Below are 16,745 nucleotides of genomic sequence, written 5' to 3' on the forward strand. Positions count from 1 at the left end.
ACTCCCTTCTCCAGTCCCTGCAAATGTGTCCTGTTTGTTGTCTTAACACAGACCTGAGCATTCCCATGGGCTGGTGGGGGTGGGTGGGCGGGGGCGTCTCTTATCTCTCCAGCTGAGCTGTTTAAGATCCTACAAGATGATGCTGTTCAAGAGCTGCAGTCAGTACGTCAGCAACTTTGGAAAACTCAACAGTGCCCACAGGACTGGAAAAGGACCAGGAAAAGGTCGATTTTTATTCCAGTCCCGAGGAAAGGCAATGCCAAAGAATGTTCAAATTGCCATACAGTTGCACTCATTTCACATGCTGGCAAGATTATGCTCAACATCCTTCAAGCTACCTATGGCTGATTCATGTTATGTACGGCAAAAACCAACACAATATTGTAAAGCAATTATCCTTAAATTAAAAATAAATAAAATTCCTCAAGCCGGCTTCAGCAGTACATGAACTGAGAACTTCCAGATGTTTGGCTGGGTTAAGAAAAGGCAGAACAATCAGAGATCAAATTGCCAACATTCGCTGGATCATAGAGAAATCAAGGTAATTCCAAAAAACGTCTGCTTCATTGACTACGTGAAAGCCTTTGACTGTGTAGATCACAACAAACTGTGGAAGATTCTTAAAGAGATGGGAATACCAAACCACATTACCTGACTCCTGAGAAACCTGTATGCAGGTCAAGAAGCAGCAGTTAGAACCTTCCATGAAGTAACAGACTGGTTCAAAATTGGGAGAGGAGCACAACAAGGCTGTATATTGTCACCCTATTTATTTAACTTGTATGCATAGTACATCTTGCGAAATACCAGGCTCACAAACTCACAAACTGAATCAAGATTACATGAAATTAAGATGCTTGCTCCTCGAAAGGACAGCTGTGACAAACCTCGACAGCATATTAGAAAGCAAAGACATCACTTTGCCAACAAAGGTCCATATAGTCAAAGCTATGGTTTTTCCAGTAGTCACATATGGATGTGAGAGTTGGACTATAAAGGAGGCTGAGTGCCGAAGAATTGATGCTTTTGAACTGTGATGTTGGAGAAGACTCTTGAGAGTCCCTTGGACTGCAAGGAGATCCAACCAGTCCATCCTAAAGGAGATCAGTCCTGAATATTCATAGCAAGGACTGATGCTGAAGCTGAAACTCCAATACTTTGGCCACCTGTGAAGAGCCAACTCACTGGAAAAGACCCTGATGCTGGGAAAAATTAAGGGCAGGAGGAGAAGAGAATGGCATCACTGACTCAATGGACGCGAATTTGAGTGAACTCCAAGAGATGGTGAAGGAAGGGAAGCCTGATGTGCCGCAGTCCGTGGGGGTCGCAAAGAGTCGGACACGACTTAACGACTGAACGCCAACATCTCCCCGTAGTTACCTTTTAAACAAACTGTAATGTGAACAGGTTCGCCTGTTATTCAGACAAATATTTGGGTCTTTATCAGTCTTTTCCCAGAGCTGATTCAGCCAAGGATTGAATTGGGAGATTTAATTTCTTAAATGCCTTATTGCTGTTTGGAAACTGAGTGTTTAGAGATGACACAGAACCAGTGACACTGGCGGATTTCTCTGTAAATAATCCACTTCTCGTGTCTTCACAGGGATCTTCGCTTTAACAGAATCAGAGAGATCCAGCCGGGGGCCTTCCGGGGGCTGAGAAACCTGAACACATTGTAAGTCCAAGCATTTCCCTGGGAACTGGTAGGAAAAGATGCACAGCCCATTGCTGCTTTCCCCTGTGGGCAGATCCGGAGGGTGGGCGTGGTGAGCGGGAGAGGCCGAGCCTGCCAGAGGGGTTTGCACGTGGAGGTAGGTGCCCAGGGGCGGCTTTGGTCCCTGTCTGTCTCGACTGACAGCCGTGATCCTGTCCACCCTCTGGGTGTGGTGCAGGCCTGTGCTGACCACGCCTCCCAGGGCGGCCCTCCTCCCCGGCCCGGAGCCCCCATGGCCCCCGGCGGGGGCGGGGTGGGGTGCCGTCCACCTGTGTCCCAGTGTTTAGACCCCGGGGTGCACAGAGGGAAGGGGCCCGACTCCAGGCTGCCGCGGGCTGTGCTGAGCGCTGTGGGAGGGGGTTCTGGCTCTCCCCCAGGAGGGGACTGGTCCGTGCAGGGCGCCGTGCCTGGGGGCTGTGAGCCTGGTGGGGGCACGTGTGGCTCCACCCCTCGCTGTGAAAAGGCTCCCTGGAGAGAGACCCCCTTGAGGACCCCCTGCACCTCCACAGGGGCCTCCCAGCTGGCCGGAGGGGAGGATGGGAGAGACGCAGGAGAGGGCGAGCCCTCTCTGTGCAGAAGCAAGGGGATCGCGTCTCCACGTGCTCGGAGCCGCTCCGGTGTGCGGGTGTGAACACCGTCCTGTCCACACCCACACTGCTCTTGGTTGTGTCCATTTGCGAGTGTCAGTATTAAGGCCTGCGGCTTAATCCTTGCGTAACCTTCTCCAGGGCAGTGGAAATGACCTCCGTAACACAATTCAGAAGTGTCGTTGTTTGTAAAACTCTTACTGAAACGTTTTTTTCACAGGCTTCTCAACAATAATCAAATCAAGAGCATACCTGGTGGGTCGTTTGAAGACTTGGAGAATCTGAAATACCTGTAAGTCGTGACCAGTTTTCTACACCAGAGTCTGCCGTCTGTATTTGGACTGTTTAATCATTGAGCTAAGTTCCATATTGTTATGAATTATTGCAAATACATTCAAGTGAAAAAGAGGTTTTGTTTTCAGAAGGTGAGTGAAATTTTGGCTGGAATTTTTTAAGTGAATTGGTACCAGGGTCAGGTGCTGCTCTGTGTGATTTCTAGGGTTTATCTGCTAAGCCTTAAGTAAATCGGTTGGATAAAATTAAAAACTGCAGTTCTGAAAAGCACCGTCTGGTAATGGTAACCCCTGTTGAGCCGTGCAGCTGCTGCTGTGAGCAGCTGACGCGTGTTTTGTGGGTCTGTGCTTTCAGGGCAGTTTTGGGTTGTCTTCAGCTGTGGCTGATGGAAGCTGGAAATGACGAATCCCTTTGGAATGTCACTAATTCGTGAATAACTTTCCCATCTTCGCTGAGTGATTTCATCTCATTTTTCTGTAAAGTTTATTTCCCTTTTGAGAATTTATTTGACTTAATGAGTTTCTTAGCACTGAAGGCATTTGCGTGTTGAAGTCAGTTTTGCAGTTAGAAAAGGACCCACTTGCTTCAGTGCTTTTACAGGCACTGTTTCTGAAGTTGAAAACTTTATCAAAACCCTGGGCACATTCCTGGTTCTAACAGATCAGAAGTCAGTGTCTTGTGCTTTGAGGAAATTACTCTCAGTTTTAGGACTTTAGAAGACTGTTCAGCTAGAGCCCTTTTAATGAGGGATCTGTGTCAGTGACTTTGGGAAGACGTGTAACTCGCGTGAACCTGGGTGTCTTCGGTCCTGTTTAGATGAGGGGGTGCTGGTGATCGAAAGGTAACATTAATTCCTTATTAAATGCATTTTCCTCCACAAAGCTTCCTAAAGTATTGTGTTTACACAGTTTTTTCTATCACTTTAGTGGCAGTATGTTAATTTTTCATTAGCAGGGTTCACACTAAGCCTTGTTGCTCATTTTTAAAATGAGGGAGAGTTCTCTTATTTATTCTTGAGTTTTCATCTGTTTACTTTTGTTTTGGGTTTTAATTTTAAAGCACTGTAATCTCCTGAAGGGGCTTCCCTGGTAGCTCAGCTGGTAAAGAATCCGCCTGCAATGCAGGAGACACTGGTTTGATTCCTGGGTTGGGAAGATCCCCTGGAGAAGGGTTAGGCTACCCATACCAGTATTCTTGGGCTTACCTGGTGACTCAGATGCTAAAGAATCCTCCTGCAATGCAGGAGACTTGGGTTTGATCCCTGGGTGGGGAAGATCCCGTGGAGAAGGGCGTGGCTGCCCACTCCAGTATTCTTCCTGGAGAATCCCCATGGACAGAGGAGCCTGGTGGGCTACAGTCTGTGGGGTCGCAAAGAGTCAGACACAACTGAGCAACACAGCCCAGCACAGCACAAGCTCCAGAGGAAAGCAGAAGCAGAATCCGTTAACTGATCCCAATATTTGTAGTGTGTGTGCAAGTTTAGTCTTCTTTATTTTTTAATTTTTAAACTTTTGGGGGGTTTGAATTACCCAAGAGCAGCTTATTATTTACTCTGTGATTACATTTCCTGTTAAGCAGTTTGGGATACTCCATTTTTCACTTAAGATAATTTTTAGAAATAACATGTTTAATCCTCGTCTGTTGGCGGGATCCCTCCTCAGGTGTCCATGTGCCAGCCTTTCCCCCCCTCCAACCCGAGGGCATCTGAGACGCCCACAGCGGCGGGTCCTGGGCTCACCAGGGGTGGGCTGAGCGGTGTTTGGTGGTAACAGAAGGAGGTAGGCCAGGGCTGGGCTGCAGCTGTGGTGGGAAGGGGTCCCGTGACCCCACCGTCTGGCTCCTGGGGTTCCTGCCTCCTCCCCCAACTCTCTGGACCTCATCACTACAGTCCATCTTGACAGGCACTGACCTAGAAAACTGGGCAACTTGCAGTGTGAATGTTTAAGAAGCTTCCAGAATTGATTATTTCATCCTTAGTTTAGTTCAGTCAGTCAGTTGTGTCTGACTCTTTGCGACCCCGTGAACCGCAGCACACCAGGCCTCCCTGTCCATCACCAACTCCTGGAGTTTACTCAAACTCATATCCATTGCATTGGTGATGCCATCCAACCATCTCATCCTCTGTCATCCCCTTCTCCTCCTGCCCTCAATCTTTCCCAGCATCAGGGTCTTTTCAAATGAGTCAGCTCTTCGCACGAGGTGGCCAGAGTATTGGAGTTTCAGCTTCAACATCAGTCCTTCCAATGAGTATTCAGAACTGATATCCTTTAGGATGGACTGGTTGGATCTCCTTGCAGTCCAAGGGACTCTCAGGAGTCTTCTCCAACACCACAGTTCAAAAGCATCAATTCTATGGCACTCAGCTTTCTTTACAGTCCAACTCTCACATCCATACATGACTACTGGAAAAACCATAGCCTTGACTAGACGGACCTTTGTTGGCAATGTCTCTGGTTTTTAGTATGCTGTCTAGGTTGGTCATAACTTTTCTTCCAAGGAATAAGCGTCTTTTAATTTCATGGCTGCAGTCACCATCTGCAGGGATCTTGGAGCCCAAAAAAATAAAGTCTGCCACTGTTTCCACTGTTTCCCCATCGGTTTGCCATGAAGTGATGGGACCAGATGCCATGATGTTCCTTTTCTGAATGTTGAGCTTTAAGCCAACTTTTTCACTCTCCTCTTTCACTTTCATCAAGAGGCTTTTTAGTTCCTCCTCACTTTCTGCCATAACAGTGGTGTCATCTGCACATCCGAGGTTATTGATATTTCTTGTTCCAATCTTGATTCCAGCTTGTGCATCCTCCAGCCCAGCGTTTCTCATGATGTACTCTGCATATAAGTACATATTTCATCCTTGGTATTTATTTAATTGGTGAGTGTTCCTCACCTGCTGGAACCCCAGTGATTTCTGGTAAGGAATAAACCTTCCCCTGCACTAAGATTTCCTCATGATGAAATGAACCCTTGAGACAGAACTCATAATCAAAGGGTAAACTCTGTGATGAAGTAGAGAATTGTTTTTGCTTTCTTATTAGCTCATGACCAATACCCAGTTATTCTTAGAAAAAATGGATTATCCCTGATGTCTTTACCAACATTCAGTGGTTCAGCTGTTGCTCATGTTCTTTGAAAGGATTTCTTTACTCTCATCTTTCTGAAGTTCATGCAAGGTGATGTCAGTGTTGATATTTTGCTTTGCTTTTGAGTTGTTTTTAAGAAGTGGGCACAGAAGCCTCCCTTCAGACATACCTCCTGGAGGAGTCGCGATAGGAGAGCTAACGCAGATCCAGACAGGCGTCGCCGCGCGTGGGGCCGTGTTCCAGAGCCTCTGGGTGTCTGTGCAACTTCAGCGACTGATCCGGAAAGACCGCAGTCCCCAGCCTTTCTGGCACTAGGGACCGGTTTTGTGGAAGACAGTTTTTCCCCGGGTGGGGGTGGGGGTGGTCTCGGGAATGATTCGAGTGCGTCACATTTGTCGTGCAGTTTATTTCTATTTTTATTGCATCAGCTCCACCCCAGATCATCAAACATCTGATCCCAGAGCTTGGGGCCCCCTGCTGCAAGGCACTGCCATTCCCTCCATTTTACACAGGAAGAAACGGAGGCAGAGAAGCGTGCATTCTTATTTAAGAATCAGCATTCAGTGGCAGCCCAGGGATTCAAATCCCCAACCTGGAGAAGCAGCGTCCTGTCAGGCTGGCACCAGGCCTCCAACTGGGGGCCTTCTGGCTGGTTTAGGTTCAGGCTTGCAGCTCCGTGTGATGTGGCCTCCGCAGGTTGGTGCCCAGTAAGAGGGGAGGGCACGTCCTGGGAGTGCAGGACTGAGCCAGAGAGGCGCTGCTCGCCAGGCGGGAGGACAGGAGCAGCCCAGCCACGGAGGGTGCAGACAAGGCCTACCCGAGTTACTCTGCAGGGAAGTGTGGGATTTGATCATCCCTCAGGGAGTGTGCAGAGCAGGGCCTGTCTGAGTTACTCTGTAGGGAAGTGTGGGATTTGGTCGTCCGCAGGGAGTCTGCAGAGCAGGGCCTGTCCGAGTTACTCTATAGGGAAGTGTGGGATTTGATAGTCCGTCAGGGGGTGTGCAGAGCAGGGCCTGTCCGAGTTACTCTGTAGGGAAGTGTGGGATTTGGTCGTCCGCAGGGAGTCTGCAGAGCAGGACCTGCCCGAGTTACTCTGTAGGGAAGTGTGGGATTTGATCGTCCGTCAGGGGGTGTGCAGAGCAGGACCTGCCCGAGTTACTCTGCAGGGAAGTGTGGGATTTGATCGTCTGTCAGGGGGTGTGCAGAGCAGGACCTGCCCGACTTACTCTGCAGGGAAGTGTGGGATTTCATCGTCTGTCTACCCGCAGCAGCGATGGAGGGGCGCCCTGGGCAGGTGTCTCCACGTCTGCAGGTAGCCACGGTAGAGATGTGTTCTGAGGTCCTGGGCAGACAGGCAGACTCAGCGCACACGGGTTTGCAGGGCTGGGGAAGCAGACACTTCAGAGTCAACGTCTTCATCCTCTATGGGCCCCTTCCGGAGCTAGCAGACTCCTCCTGAGAAGGATGGGGCAGCGAAATTGAGTCCCTGAGGACCACGGGGGTCGGTGTCCAGGGAGCACGGTGTTAGCCACAGGTGACCATAAGTGAGGTCGTGTGGCCCTGGGCCAACACAGCTGCATTTTCCAACACTGAGATTTGAATTTCATGTGATATTCACATGTCGACAAACATTCTTCTTTGGAAATTTTCAGTCATTTAAAGACATAAGAACCGTTCTTAGTCTGCAGGCCATATAGAAATAGGCACCAGCCTGTTGCGTGGTTCTTCGATTAGCCTTGGTTGCTTCTGTTTTAGAAGAATGGGATTTGAGTGGATGACTGGGTCCAGACGAATTTAGTCTTTACAATTCCTATTCCCTAGATTATTTCTGGGCATTTGAAAGTGGGCTTCCCAGGTGGCTCAGTGGTAAAGAATCCGCCTGCTGATGCAGGAGATGCAGGTTCGATCCCTGGGTTGGGAAGGTCCCCTGGAGGAGGGCATGGCACCCACCCCAGTATTCTTGCCTAGAGAATCCCATGGACAGAGGAGCCTGATGGGCTACAGTCCACGGGTCATAAAGAGTCAGGCGCGACTGAGCACGGACGCGGGCTACAGTCCATGGGGTCGTAAAGAGTCAGGCGCGACTGAGCACGGACGCACACGTTTGAAACTGTATCGTGTTGGTTGCAGAACCTTACCTTCAGTGCATTTTACCTGTTTGTCAGGAAATTTTATTTTCTTCGGGCTCTGAAGCATGTGCTCTGTTCACTGTTCATAAACTGCCCTCCACCAATCCGTGAGTCTGGGGTGTGGTGGTCTGACGTCTCCAGTAGGAGGTTTTCCCCAGATAAAGAGAGGAGCCCCCGTGGAGGAGCTCTCCTTGCTCTGCAAGCGTTCTGTTTGTGTCCTCACACGATCGTGAGCGTGGACACTGTCTCCAGGCCCCAGCGGAGGTCTCGTCACCCTCCGAGTGCCAGCCTGGCGCGTGCTAACCCCGTGTTTCTTGTTGCAGCTATCTGTACAAGAATGAGATCCAGGCGATTGACCGGCAGGCCTTCAAGGGGCTTGCCTCTCTTGAGCAACTGTAAGTGTCCCCTGCTCTGGGTGTCTTGGACTTCACCTGCCCCTCGCCTCTCGCCCGGAGCGCGGGCCCCGTCTGCTGCCTGCACGATGCATGCTGTGCGGGGGGGCACGGGCGCTGCATGCAGACCACAGAGCCATGGGGCCCCCTCCACCCGCCCCCGCCCATCCGGGCATCCGCGTGGCGCCCTGGGCCCTGCGCTCCCAGACAAGGGCCAGTGACACCGGCTGACCTCTGCCCCTCCGTGCTGGAGACAGCCTCGCAAACAGGTCTGAGCAGCTGGAGGTCTTCTGGGGAGAAGCAGGGACGAGGAGGCGGTCGTCCTTGCGCAGCATTTCCTGTTTGTGAATCTGCACGTTGAGGCTACTTCCCTTGCTCATGACATCATTATTTTGGAGAAAATAAACTTTCCTCCATGTGTTTCCAGTTAGGGAACACCGGATGCCGTTTCTGGGGCCTCATATGAAGTCCTGCTCTGCTGTGAAGTCAGCCTGTCCATTTTAAGCAGAGTTCGTGGTCAGAGGCGTTTCTCTGACCCGCTTATTACTTGGCCAGTCCTGGGCTGTCCAACACTGGGCTGGCGTCACCATGTGCAAGGCAGTTTCGTCCCGCGTGCCGCCGTGGGGGAGGATGTCTTCGGTGTTTTGTCGGTTGGCAGGACGGAAGCTTCCCCAGAGACCTCGAGGCGGAACTGGGGAGGCCTCACCCAAAGCAGGAGCTTCCGAAGCACACGCTGGGCTCGTGCTTAAATACCTGTTTATTTATTCGGCTGAAAGCTGCTTTCCCAGCCCGCTGTGCTTGGTGTGGACTGGACTGGGCGGGGGAGGTTGGCCTGAGGGCTGCGTGCACAGAGGTCAGGCCATCGCAGGGACCCATGGGCATCTGGAGAGGCGCTGGGGAGGGAGGCTCCCCGGGAGCATGTCCCCGCATCCCTCTTGGTGTGAAGGGCTCGAGCTGGGCAGGACACACTCTCAGGAGCCAGGTGAGGCTCTGGCCTTAGGGTTGGGGGAGTGATCTGGGTTGTTTTGGAGGAAAACAGAGTGGGTGGAACAGGGAGGAAGGGAGTGGCACCCCCGAGGTGAGGTCTGCGTGGACACTGGTGACTAAGGCCCTGGGGCGTGTCCTGCAGACACCGGGGAGGTGCTGGGCAGGGGTCTCTGCTGCTGAGACTTGGGGGTGAAGAGGCAGGCGGCTCAGACCCAGGCCCACCCGCGCGGAGGCCCCTTGGGAGAAGGGGCGTGTCCCCAAGGAGAGCAGGCTCAGGTCCTCCCCCAGAGTGTGCCCAGCCCAGGGACCTCCACGCCCCTCGGCCAGAGGCAGGGCTGGTGGAGGGGGAGGCAGAGGCCCTGTCTACCCAGCAGCTCTACCCTCTCAGGCCTTAAAGGAGGAGGGCACGACTGTGCGGTGCGAGTGTTTAGACTTTATTTGACTGAATCGATTGTTGGGGGGTCTCACTAATGGGCCATGTGCACACACACCCCGCCCCACTCCCAGGCTGGGCAAGGCTCGTGCAGGGGTCTCACTAATGTGGCCCCCCGCCCTGCTCCCAGGCTGGGTGAGGCCGTGGAGCCGGTGCAAACGCAGAGCGAGAAACCTTGTGAGGGCCTGCGTCCTCAGGTCGCCAGCTGCCTGGTGTCCTTCATGCTGGTCTCTGCCCCTCCGTTGGAGCCGCCCCGGGCTCCCTGGAGGCCACAGGCTGGTGTTGGGCACTATGCCGGGTGGGGCCCCCTTTCCTGCCCTGGGCCCATTTCCTCTCTGTCGGGGGTGGCCTCGAGGCAGCACCCATGGCTGGCCACCTGCGGGGCCGGCTTGTGGGTTTTTAAATCCAGCTTCCATGTGGTCCCTTCTCTCCCCGTTGTCCTCGCCCAGGACTCTCCCTGGGCCTGGCCGGCGGGCTCCCCTGGTCAGCCCGGCTGGGCCGCCCACGCCGACTGCTGGGGGCGCATCCTCGGTAGTCAGGACGGAGCTCTCCCCCCCCCGCCTGCCCCGGCCACCCTGCCCTGAGGTCCCCATGCAGGCGGGAGGGCGCTGGGCACAGCCCAGCCCCACCAGGCTTCCAGGGGAGGCAGCCCAGCAGCCCGGCACCCGCGCGGTCACCGTGTATCCTCCCAGCGTCTGGCGGGGTGAGAGCAGACCCCGGCGGGCCAGCGCGTCAGGAGGGGCTCCTGTGGAGACACCCGTTAGAAGGTGACTTAGCCGTTCTTCTGAGGGAAAAACCCTCCGGCTTTCACAGTGAGAAGAGCAGTGTTTAGGAAAACCAGAAGAACTTCGTTTTACGGAAACTGTGTCCGTTGTAGAAAGCAAGGGCTCGTCTTGCGTGGATGGCTTCTGGGCCGTGAGGCTCTGTGCAGTCCAGGGGCGTTTGAGGCGGCGCAGTGTCCGCTCGGGCAGCTTTCTTCTCTTCTCTGTGTGGTGGTTGTTTCTGCAGCTGAGAAGCAATGTTCCCAGCGCCCCTTTGAAGCGTGAGTTAGGCTCCTAAATCCATCTGTGAGTTAGACGGTTGGAACTAAGGCGTTCCCATACCTGCGTGTGTGGTGAGGTGAAGATTCTGTTGGGTTTTCTAGAAAAGTCCGTGGCTGTGGAGCTGGGCATCCCTGGTCCCTCCCCCTTGGGTGGGGAAGAGGCCCGGTGGGCAGGCTAACCCTTTCTCTCACCGCTCCGTCCGCCAGTTACAGTCTGCACCCAGTTTTCCGCGGTCTTTAACCTTCCTGCTGGATGACTTCATTTGATCCGCATACAATGTAGGAGCTCTAGAGAGTTATCTATTGATGTGTGGATTCGAATGACTTAGAGAAAACATGTGTTCAGTGAAACTCTGTAGCTCTGTAGAAACACAGAATTGCTTACAACTTGTTTCTTGTCCCCTTTTTTGAAAACTTCTTTAGATACCTGCACTTCAATCAGATAGAAACTTTGGACCCGGAGTCATTTCAGCATCTGCCGAAGCTGGAGAGGCTGTAAGTCTGGTCTGCCTCCTGCGGTTCTGGAGCTCCTGGCTCAGCCCTTCCCCTGTGACAGAAAGAGCACCTCCCCTGTTCAAACTCTGCGGCATCTCAGCAGGGAGTCTGTGCTTCTCCCCTGACAGTCCAGGAGTGGAATAGCGATAAGATGGGGGGATTATTTTCTCTGCTCAATGGCATTGCTCCCAAGTTCATTTGTATTAAACAAAGGCAGTCACCGAGACAGTCTTCTCAAGCTGGTTTACTTGACTGTGTATAGTCTTTTCTCCACGTCTAAGCAGCATTTTAAGGAATCTCTTCGGTTTATTCTCTCTTTCAACAGGTTTTTACATAACAACCGAATCACACATTTGGTTCCGGGGACATTTAATCACTTGGAATCTATGAAAAGATTGTAAGTACACTGACCTTTATGCCGTCTTTCCGGCAAAGACAGCTTCTCCATGCCATGCATTCACCTCCCTCTTCACTGGGTATTTCAAGGATTTCATCACATGCTGGATGTGACTCAGGAAGGGAGGGTGGATTAAACCATCAGAGCCACAACCCGGACCTCACTGACTCAGGAAATGTGCCTCAGGTTAACACAGTAGGCAAGTAAGACTACCTTAAAAATCAATTTTAAATGCTTCAAATTAGTTTTTTATTCCATGTTAACATATTTTATTGATGGAAATAAAATCGGCCTAGAAGGAGTCTCTAAGCTATATTCCGTTCCTTTTCTTTAGTCGTGCACACAACTGAGTTCCGTCCATTTTCAGATCTCTGAAAAGAAGCTGTCTTCACACTGATCACTTCTGACAGGACCGATGACAGAACCGAGGTGTTCTCACAGAACCAAGGAGTTCTGACATGACCGATGACAGAACCGAGGTGTTCTCACAGAACCGAGGAGTTCTGACATGACCGATGACAGAACCGAGGTGTTCTCACAGAACCAAGGAGTTCTGACATGACCGATGACAGAACCGAGGTGTTCTCACAGAACCGAGGTGTTTTGATAGAGCTGAGATGTTCTCACAGAACCGATGACAGACCAAGGAGTTCTGACAGGACCGATGACAGAACCGAGTTGTTCTGATAGGACCGAGGAGTTCTGACCGGACCGAGGTGTTCTGACAGGACTGATGACAGAACCGAGGTGTTCTCACAGAACCGAGGAGTTCTGACATGACCGATGACAGAACCGAGGTGTTCTCACAGAACCGAGGAGTTCTGACATGACCGATGACAGAACCGAGGTGTTCTCACAGAACCGAGGTGTTTTGATAGAGCTGAGATGTTCTCACAGAACCGATGACAGACCAAGGAGTTCTGACAGGACCGATGACAGAACCGAGTTGTTCTGATAGGACCGAGGAGTTCTGACCGGACCGAGGTGTTCTGACAGGACTGATGACAGAACCGAGGTGTTCTCACAGAACCGAGGAGTTCTGACATGACCGATGACAGAACCAAGGTGTTCTGACAGAACCGAAGTGTTTTGATAGAGCTGAGATGTTCTCACAGAACCGATGACAGACCGAGGAGTTCTGACAGGACCGCGACAGAACCGAGTTGTTCTGATAGGACCGAGGAGTTCTGACTGGACCGAGGTGTTCTGACAGCACTGATGACAGAACCGAGGTGTTCTGGTGCTGGTGGGAGACGCTGACTCATGTCTTCTGTGCGCTTTTCTCTGAGGTCTTGAAGGCCATTGTTTCTCAGTTAGATATTACTCAGTGTGAACAATGAACTAGATTTAAGAAAGAGACAGAAAGGTCAGATTGCCGAGCCTGGACCCAGGGTGGACTTCTGTTTCTCTCCTCAGTGAAGTAAAACACAGCTTTCCTCACAATTTGTAGTCTGTTTCTTTAGGATAAAGAAGATAAAGAAATCTCTAGCCAAATGTCAAGGTGCGTTCTAGGGGGCAGATAAGATAACTGCTGCCTCTCTGACAGATAAGAGAGCAGGAAAGAGGTTGCCGGGCGTCACCTGGACGGGTCAGGCAGGCAGCGCCTCCCTGAGTCCAGCCCAGGCTGGCAGGGTCTGTCCCCCGCCTTCTTTCTGCCCCTCGGTTCCGCCCTCTGGGCCGTGGCCTTTGCCCGTCTGCGACACACCTCAGACTTCTCGGCTCCATCGAGCTCCCCCTGACCCCTGGGTGGCCGAGGGGAGCGTGCAGCCGGGGGCTTCCGGCCAGTGTCACCTACTGGGCCCACCTGCCCACCCACTGTCCTCGGGGCCCGTCGTCAGTACAGAGGTCCTGGTATTTTCCCAGCGGGGCTGAGGGGCCAGTGGGCGCCGGGCAGGTCCCCGTGGCCGGGGGAGCTCTGGCGGGTCTGCGTGGAGCCCCTTAGACCCCGCTGGCTGTACTCATCAGAGCTGACCATCTGGAGAGGGGCCAGCCCTACCTGCCGCTCCCCCCAACCCCGAGCCAGCCTCAGAGAGATGCAGGTGGGAGGTGTGACGTCGGGCTGGCCTCCCGGGGAGCCCTGGCCTGTGGGGGTGCTGAGTGGACGCCTGCGAGCAGCCCCCCAGCTCTGGTCCCAGGGGCCCCCTGCCCAGCGTGGCCAGCCTGCAGCGGGGGTCTGAGCAGGGCTGGTTTCCGGCCTCTTGCCAGCACGTGTCAGGTCAGGCGGCCGTGGCTTCGGGTTCCCCTGTTACACCCCTCAGCTTGGGCTCCGCCACGTAAACGGCCATCGTCCCGAGGGCGGAGGCGATGCCCTGCCTGTTCCACTCTTGGGAGGGTTGTGTCCACCTTCATGGGCCCCCTCCCTGTGGGCTTGCAGGATCATTCAGCCCCTGAGAGGTGCCTCTTGGGGGTGTCAGTCACGTGAGGTAATCCCGGAAGACGACGGGAGTGGTGCTGGGTTGGGGGAGTCCCTCGTTTCCCGTCTCACACGGGCTCCTGTCCTGCCCTGCCTCCGCCAGCCCACGTTGGTCCTGCGTCCACCCTGCATCTCACGCCTTTGGTTGCTCTCAACACCACCCTTTACTGTGTCGCTTGGGCTCCCTGCTCCCCGGCTCTGGTTCTGCCGAGTGTGGGTCCCGCCAGCTCAGGTCCTGGTCGGGCAGGACCTGCTCAGATCCCACTGTCTGCAGCCCCCGCGCCACGGGTCCGTCTGGGCTGGGTCAGCCCTGCGCGTCCACGTCCACGTCTCACGCGCGGCCTCCTCCGTGCAGGCGCCTGGACTCCAACGCGCTCCGCTGTGACTGTGAGATCCTGTGGCTGGCGGACCTGCTGAAGGGCTACGCGCGGTCAGGAAACGCGCAGGCCGCGGCCACCTGTGAGTATCCCAGGCGCATCCAGGGCCGGTCGGTGGCCACCATCACCCCAGAGGAGCTGGACTGTGGTGAGTGCCTCCGGAGGGCGGGGCGCCTGCAGCCCTGTGTCCATCTGTCCCTGGGAACCCCACAAAGCGAGTCTGGGTGGGCCTCACTGGTCCCTACTCAGAGTGTGTCTCTGCAGTGCCTGTAGGAAACTACTTTGTAATAAACGTGGATTTTATTGTCAGGTTTCCCTGCAAAAAAAAAAAGCAACGTGAAATGCATCAGGTCCTCTGTTGCTCCTTCTGACCGTCTGCCTTTAGAGGCTGCAGCTGCCGGGCGGCAGGGCCCGTGGTGGGAGGGGGCGGCTCCTGGGGGAGGGCCTGGGGCTGCCAGCTGGGAGCTGGCCGCCTCCTGTGTCTGGATCTGGGCGGTGGCCACTCGGGGTGGACGGGGCTGGGTTCGTCCAGCCAATTCCCCTGAGTGCTGCCTGCAAGTGCGTGACCTCTCACCACAAACACAAGAAAAGAAGCAGTCAGACCCCACAAGGCAGAATCTCCCATATAAGTAAATGGCGAGGAACTCAGCTCCTCGGTGTACCGTGCCATAGGAGTGGGAAAATCAGCTTCTCCAGAGCATCATCTTTATATTCATATATTAAAAACAGACTTGACTGCAGTCGAAAGTCGCTGTGTTTCCTGGTAACGCGGCAGCTGCGTCACTTCGCTGGTCACCTTTTGTGACCTTTCGTAGACGATCCCTTTGCAGTTGGGCTCCTGGCCCTTCGAGTGTGCAGGCGACTGGTTTCAGCCCCGGGGGTGCCCTTTGGCCTCTCCGCGTCCTGCCCTCATTGGTGAGGGCCGGGCCGGTGGCAGGGGTCCCGCGGTGGGCCTCAGGTCCTGGAAACGCTGTGTGGTTCGGCTCTAACACCGTCTTCTCCGTGGAGAAGCCCACTGGCTGTTCTCACGGGAGTGTGTTTGGTTTGAACATGTGCGATTTTCTCTTGAACCAAAGGGACTTGCTCTGGGTTCTTGTTCGCACGGTGGTTTACGACCAAGACAAAAGGGTCTGCTTTCCTTTTGGCGCAGAAAGGCCTCGGATCACGTCGGAGCCTCAGGATGCTGACGTCACCCTGGGCAACACCGTCTTCTTCACCTGCAGGGCTGAGGGCAACCCCAAGCCCGAGATCATCTGGCTGCGGAACAAGTGAGTGCTACCGGACAGGGTGCCGGGCGCCGGGTCCCAGCCGTCAGAGGGGTGCTGGGCGCCGGGGCTGAGGGCAACCCCAAGCCCGAGATCATCTGGCTGCAGAACAAGTGAGTGCTCCCGGACAGGGTGCCGGGCGCTGGGTCCCAGCCGTCAGAGGGGTGCCGGTGCCGGGTCCCAGCCGTCAGAGGGGTGCTGGGCGCCAGGTCCCAGCCGTCAGAGGGGTGCTGGGCACCAGGGCTGAGGGCAACCCCAAGCCCGAGATCATCTGGCTGCAGAACAAGTGAGTGCTCCCGGACAGGGTGCCAGGCGCTGGGTCCCAGCCGTCAGAGGGGTGCCGGTGCCGGGTCCCAGCCGTCAGAGGGGTGCTGGCCACCGGGTGCCAGCCATCCCTGTACCCCAGAAGCTCCAGGGTGCCTGCCCACCCTGACCTTTCCTCCTCCTCTCACACAACCCTTTCTGCTCCTCCGTGGAGGGAATGCAAAGAGGAGAAGACGTTTCTCTGGCACCTCAAGTGCTCTGTACCTGGAGGCCAGGGTCCCTGGGCTGGGACCAGACATCCACAGAGGACTGGATGTTTCCTGTGCTTTGGGGGCCTGAGCCAGCCAGGTCTGTCGTTATAGCAATGAGCTGAGCATGAAGACGGATTCCCGTTTGAACTTGCTGGATGACGGGACCCTCATGATCCAGAACACGCGGGAGACGGACCAGGGCATCTACCAGTGCATGGCGAAGAATGTGGCCGGGGAGGTGAAGACGCAGGAGGTGACCCTCAGGTACTTCCGGTCTCCAGGTAGGCACAGAGCTCCTCGGATACTCAGCACCCCCGAATCCCCTTCCTCCCGTCCACCCCCCTCTCTCTTTGCACCTGGTGGCGAGGGACAGACACCAGCGTCCCGGCTGGAGCACCAGCAGCAGGGTCAGCTCAGGGTCACAGATGACCCCTGACCGTTGCTCTGGCCCACTGCAAACCCTTAACCCAGGTGGTCACTCAGAGTGGCCGTGGGTAGCCACTGCTGGGATCACTGTCCAGAGGGCTGTGGACACCTGGGGGACAAGTGTCCCCGCCCGATACCTCCACTCGCGGTGGTCCCAAGGGCATCTCACTGGCTGCCCCCTGGCAGTGGGCTTGCTCTT

General features: G+C 54.5%; 1 protein-coding gene across 2 annotated transcripts in view; it reads left to right on the plus strand.

Moving 5' to 3' along the window:
- PXDN (peroxidasin) overlaps positions 1-16,745 on the plus strand; it is a 65,455-nt gene that overhangs the window by 22,517 nt on the left and 26,193 nt on the right. Inside the window, exons 2-9 of one of the 2 annotated variants that reach the window (XM_070795446.1) lie at positions 1,604-1,675; positions 2,522-2,593; positions 8,128-8,199; positions 11,082-11,153; positions 11,479-11,550; positions 14,319-14,488; positions 15,491-15,608; positions 16,232-16,401. In XM_070795446.1, the coding sequence (XP_070651547.1) occupies positions 1,604-1,675; positions 2,522-2,593; positions 8,128-8,199; positions 11,082-11,153; positions 11,479-11,550; positions 14,319-14,488; positions 15,491-15,608; positions 16,232-16,401 (818 nt within the window). The remainder of the gene's footprint in view (positions 1-1,603; positions 1,676-2,521; positions 2,594-8,127; positions 8,200-11,081; positions 11,154-11,478; positions 11,551-14,318; positions 14,489-15,490; positions 15,609-16,231; positions 16,402-16,745) is intronic. The other variant, XM_070795447.1, reaches the window with a different exon arrangement.

This window comes from Bos indicus, chromosome 8 (genome assembly GCF_029378745.1).
Source record: "Bos indicus isolate NIAB-ARS_2022 breed Sahiwal x Tharparkar chromosome 8, NIAB-ARS_B.indTharparkar_mat_pri_1.0, whole genome shotgun sequence".
Lineage (NCBI taxonomy): Eukaryota > Metazoa > Chordata > Mammalia > Artiodactyla > Bovidae > Bos > Bos indicus.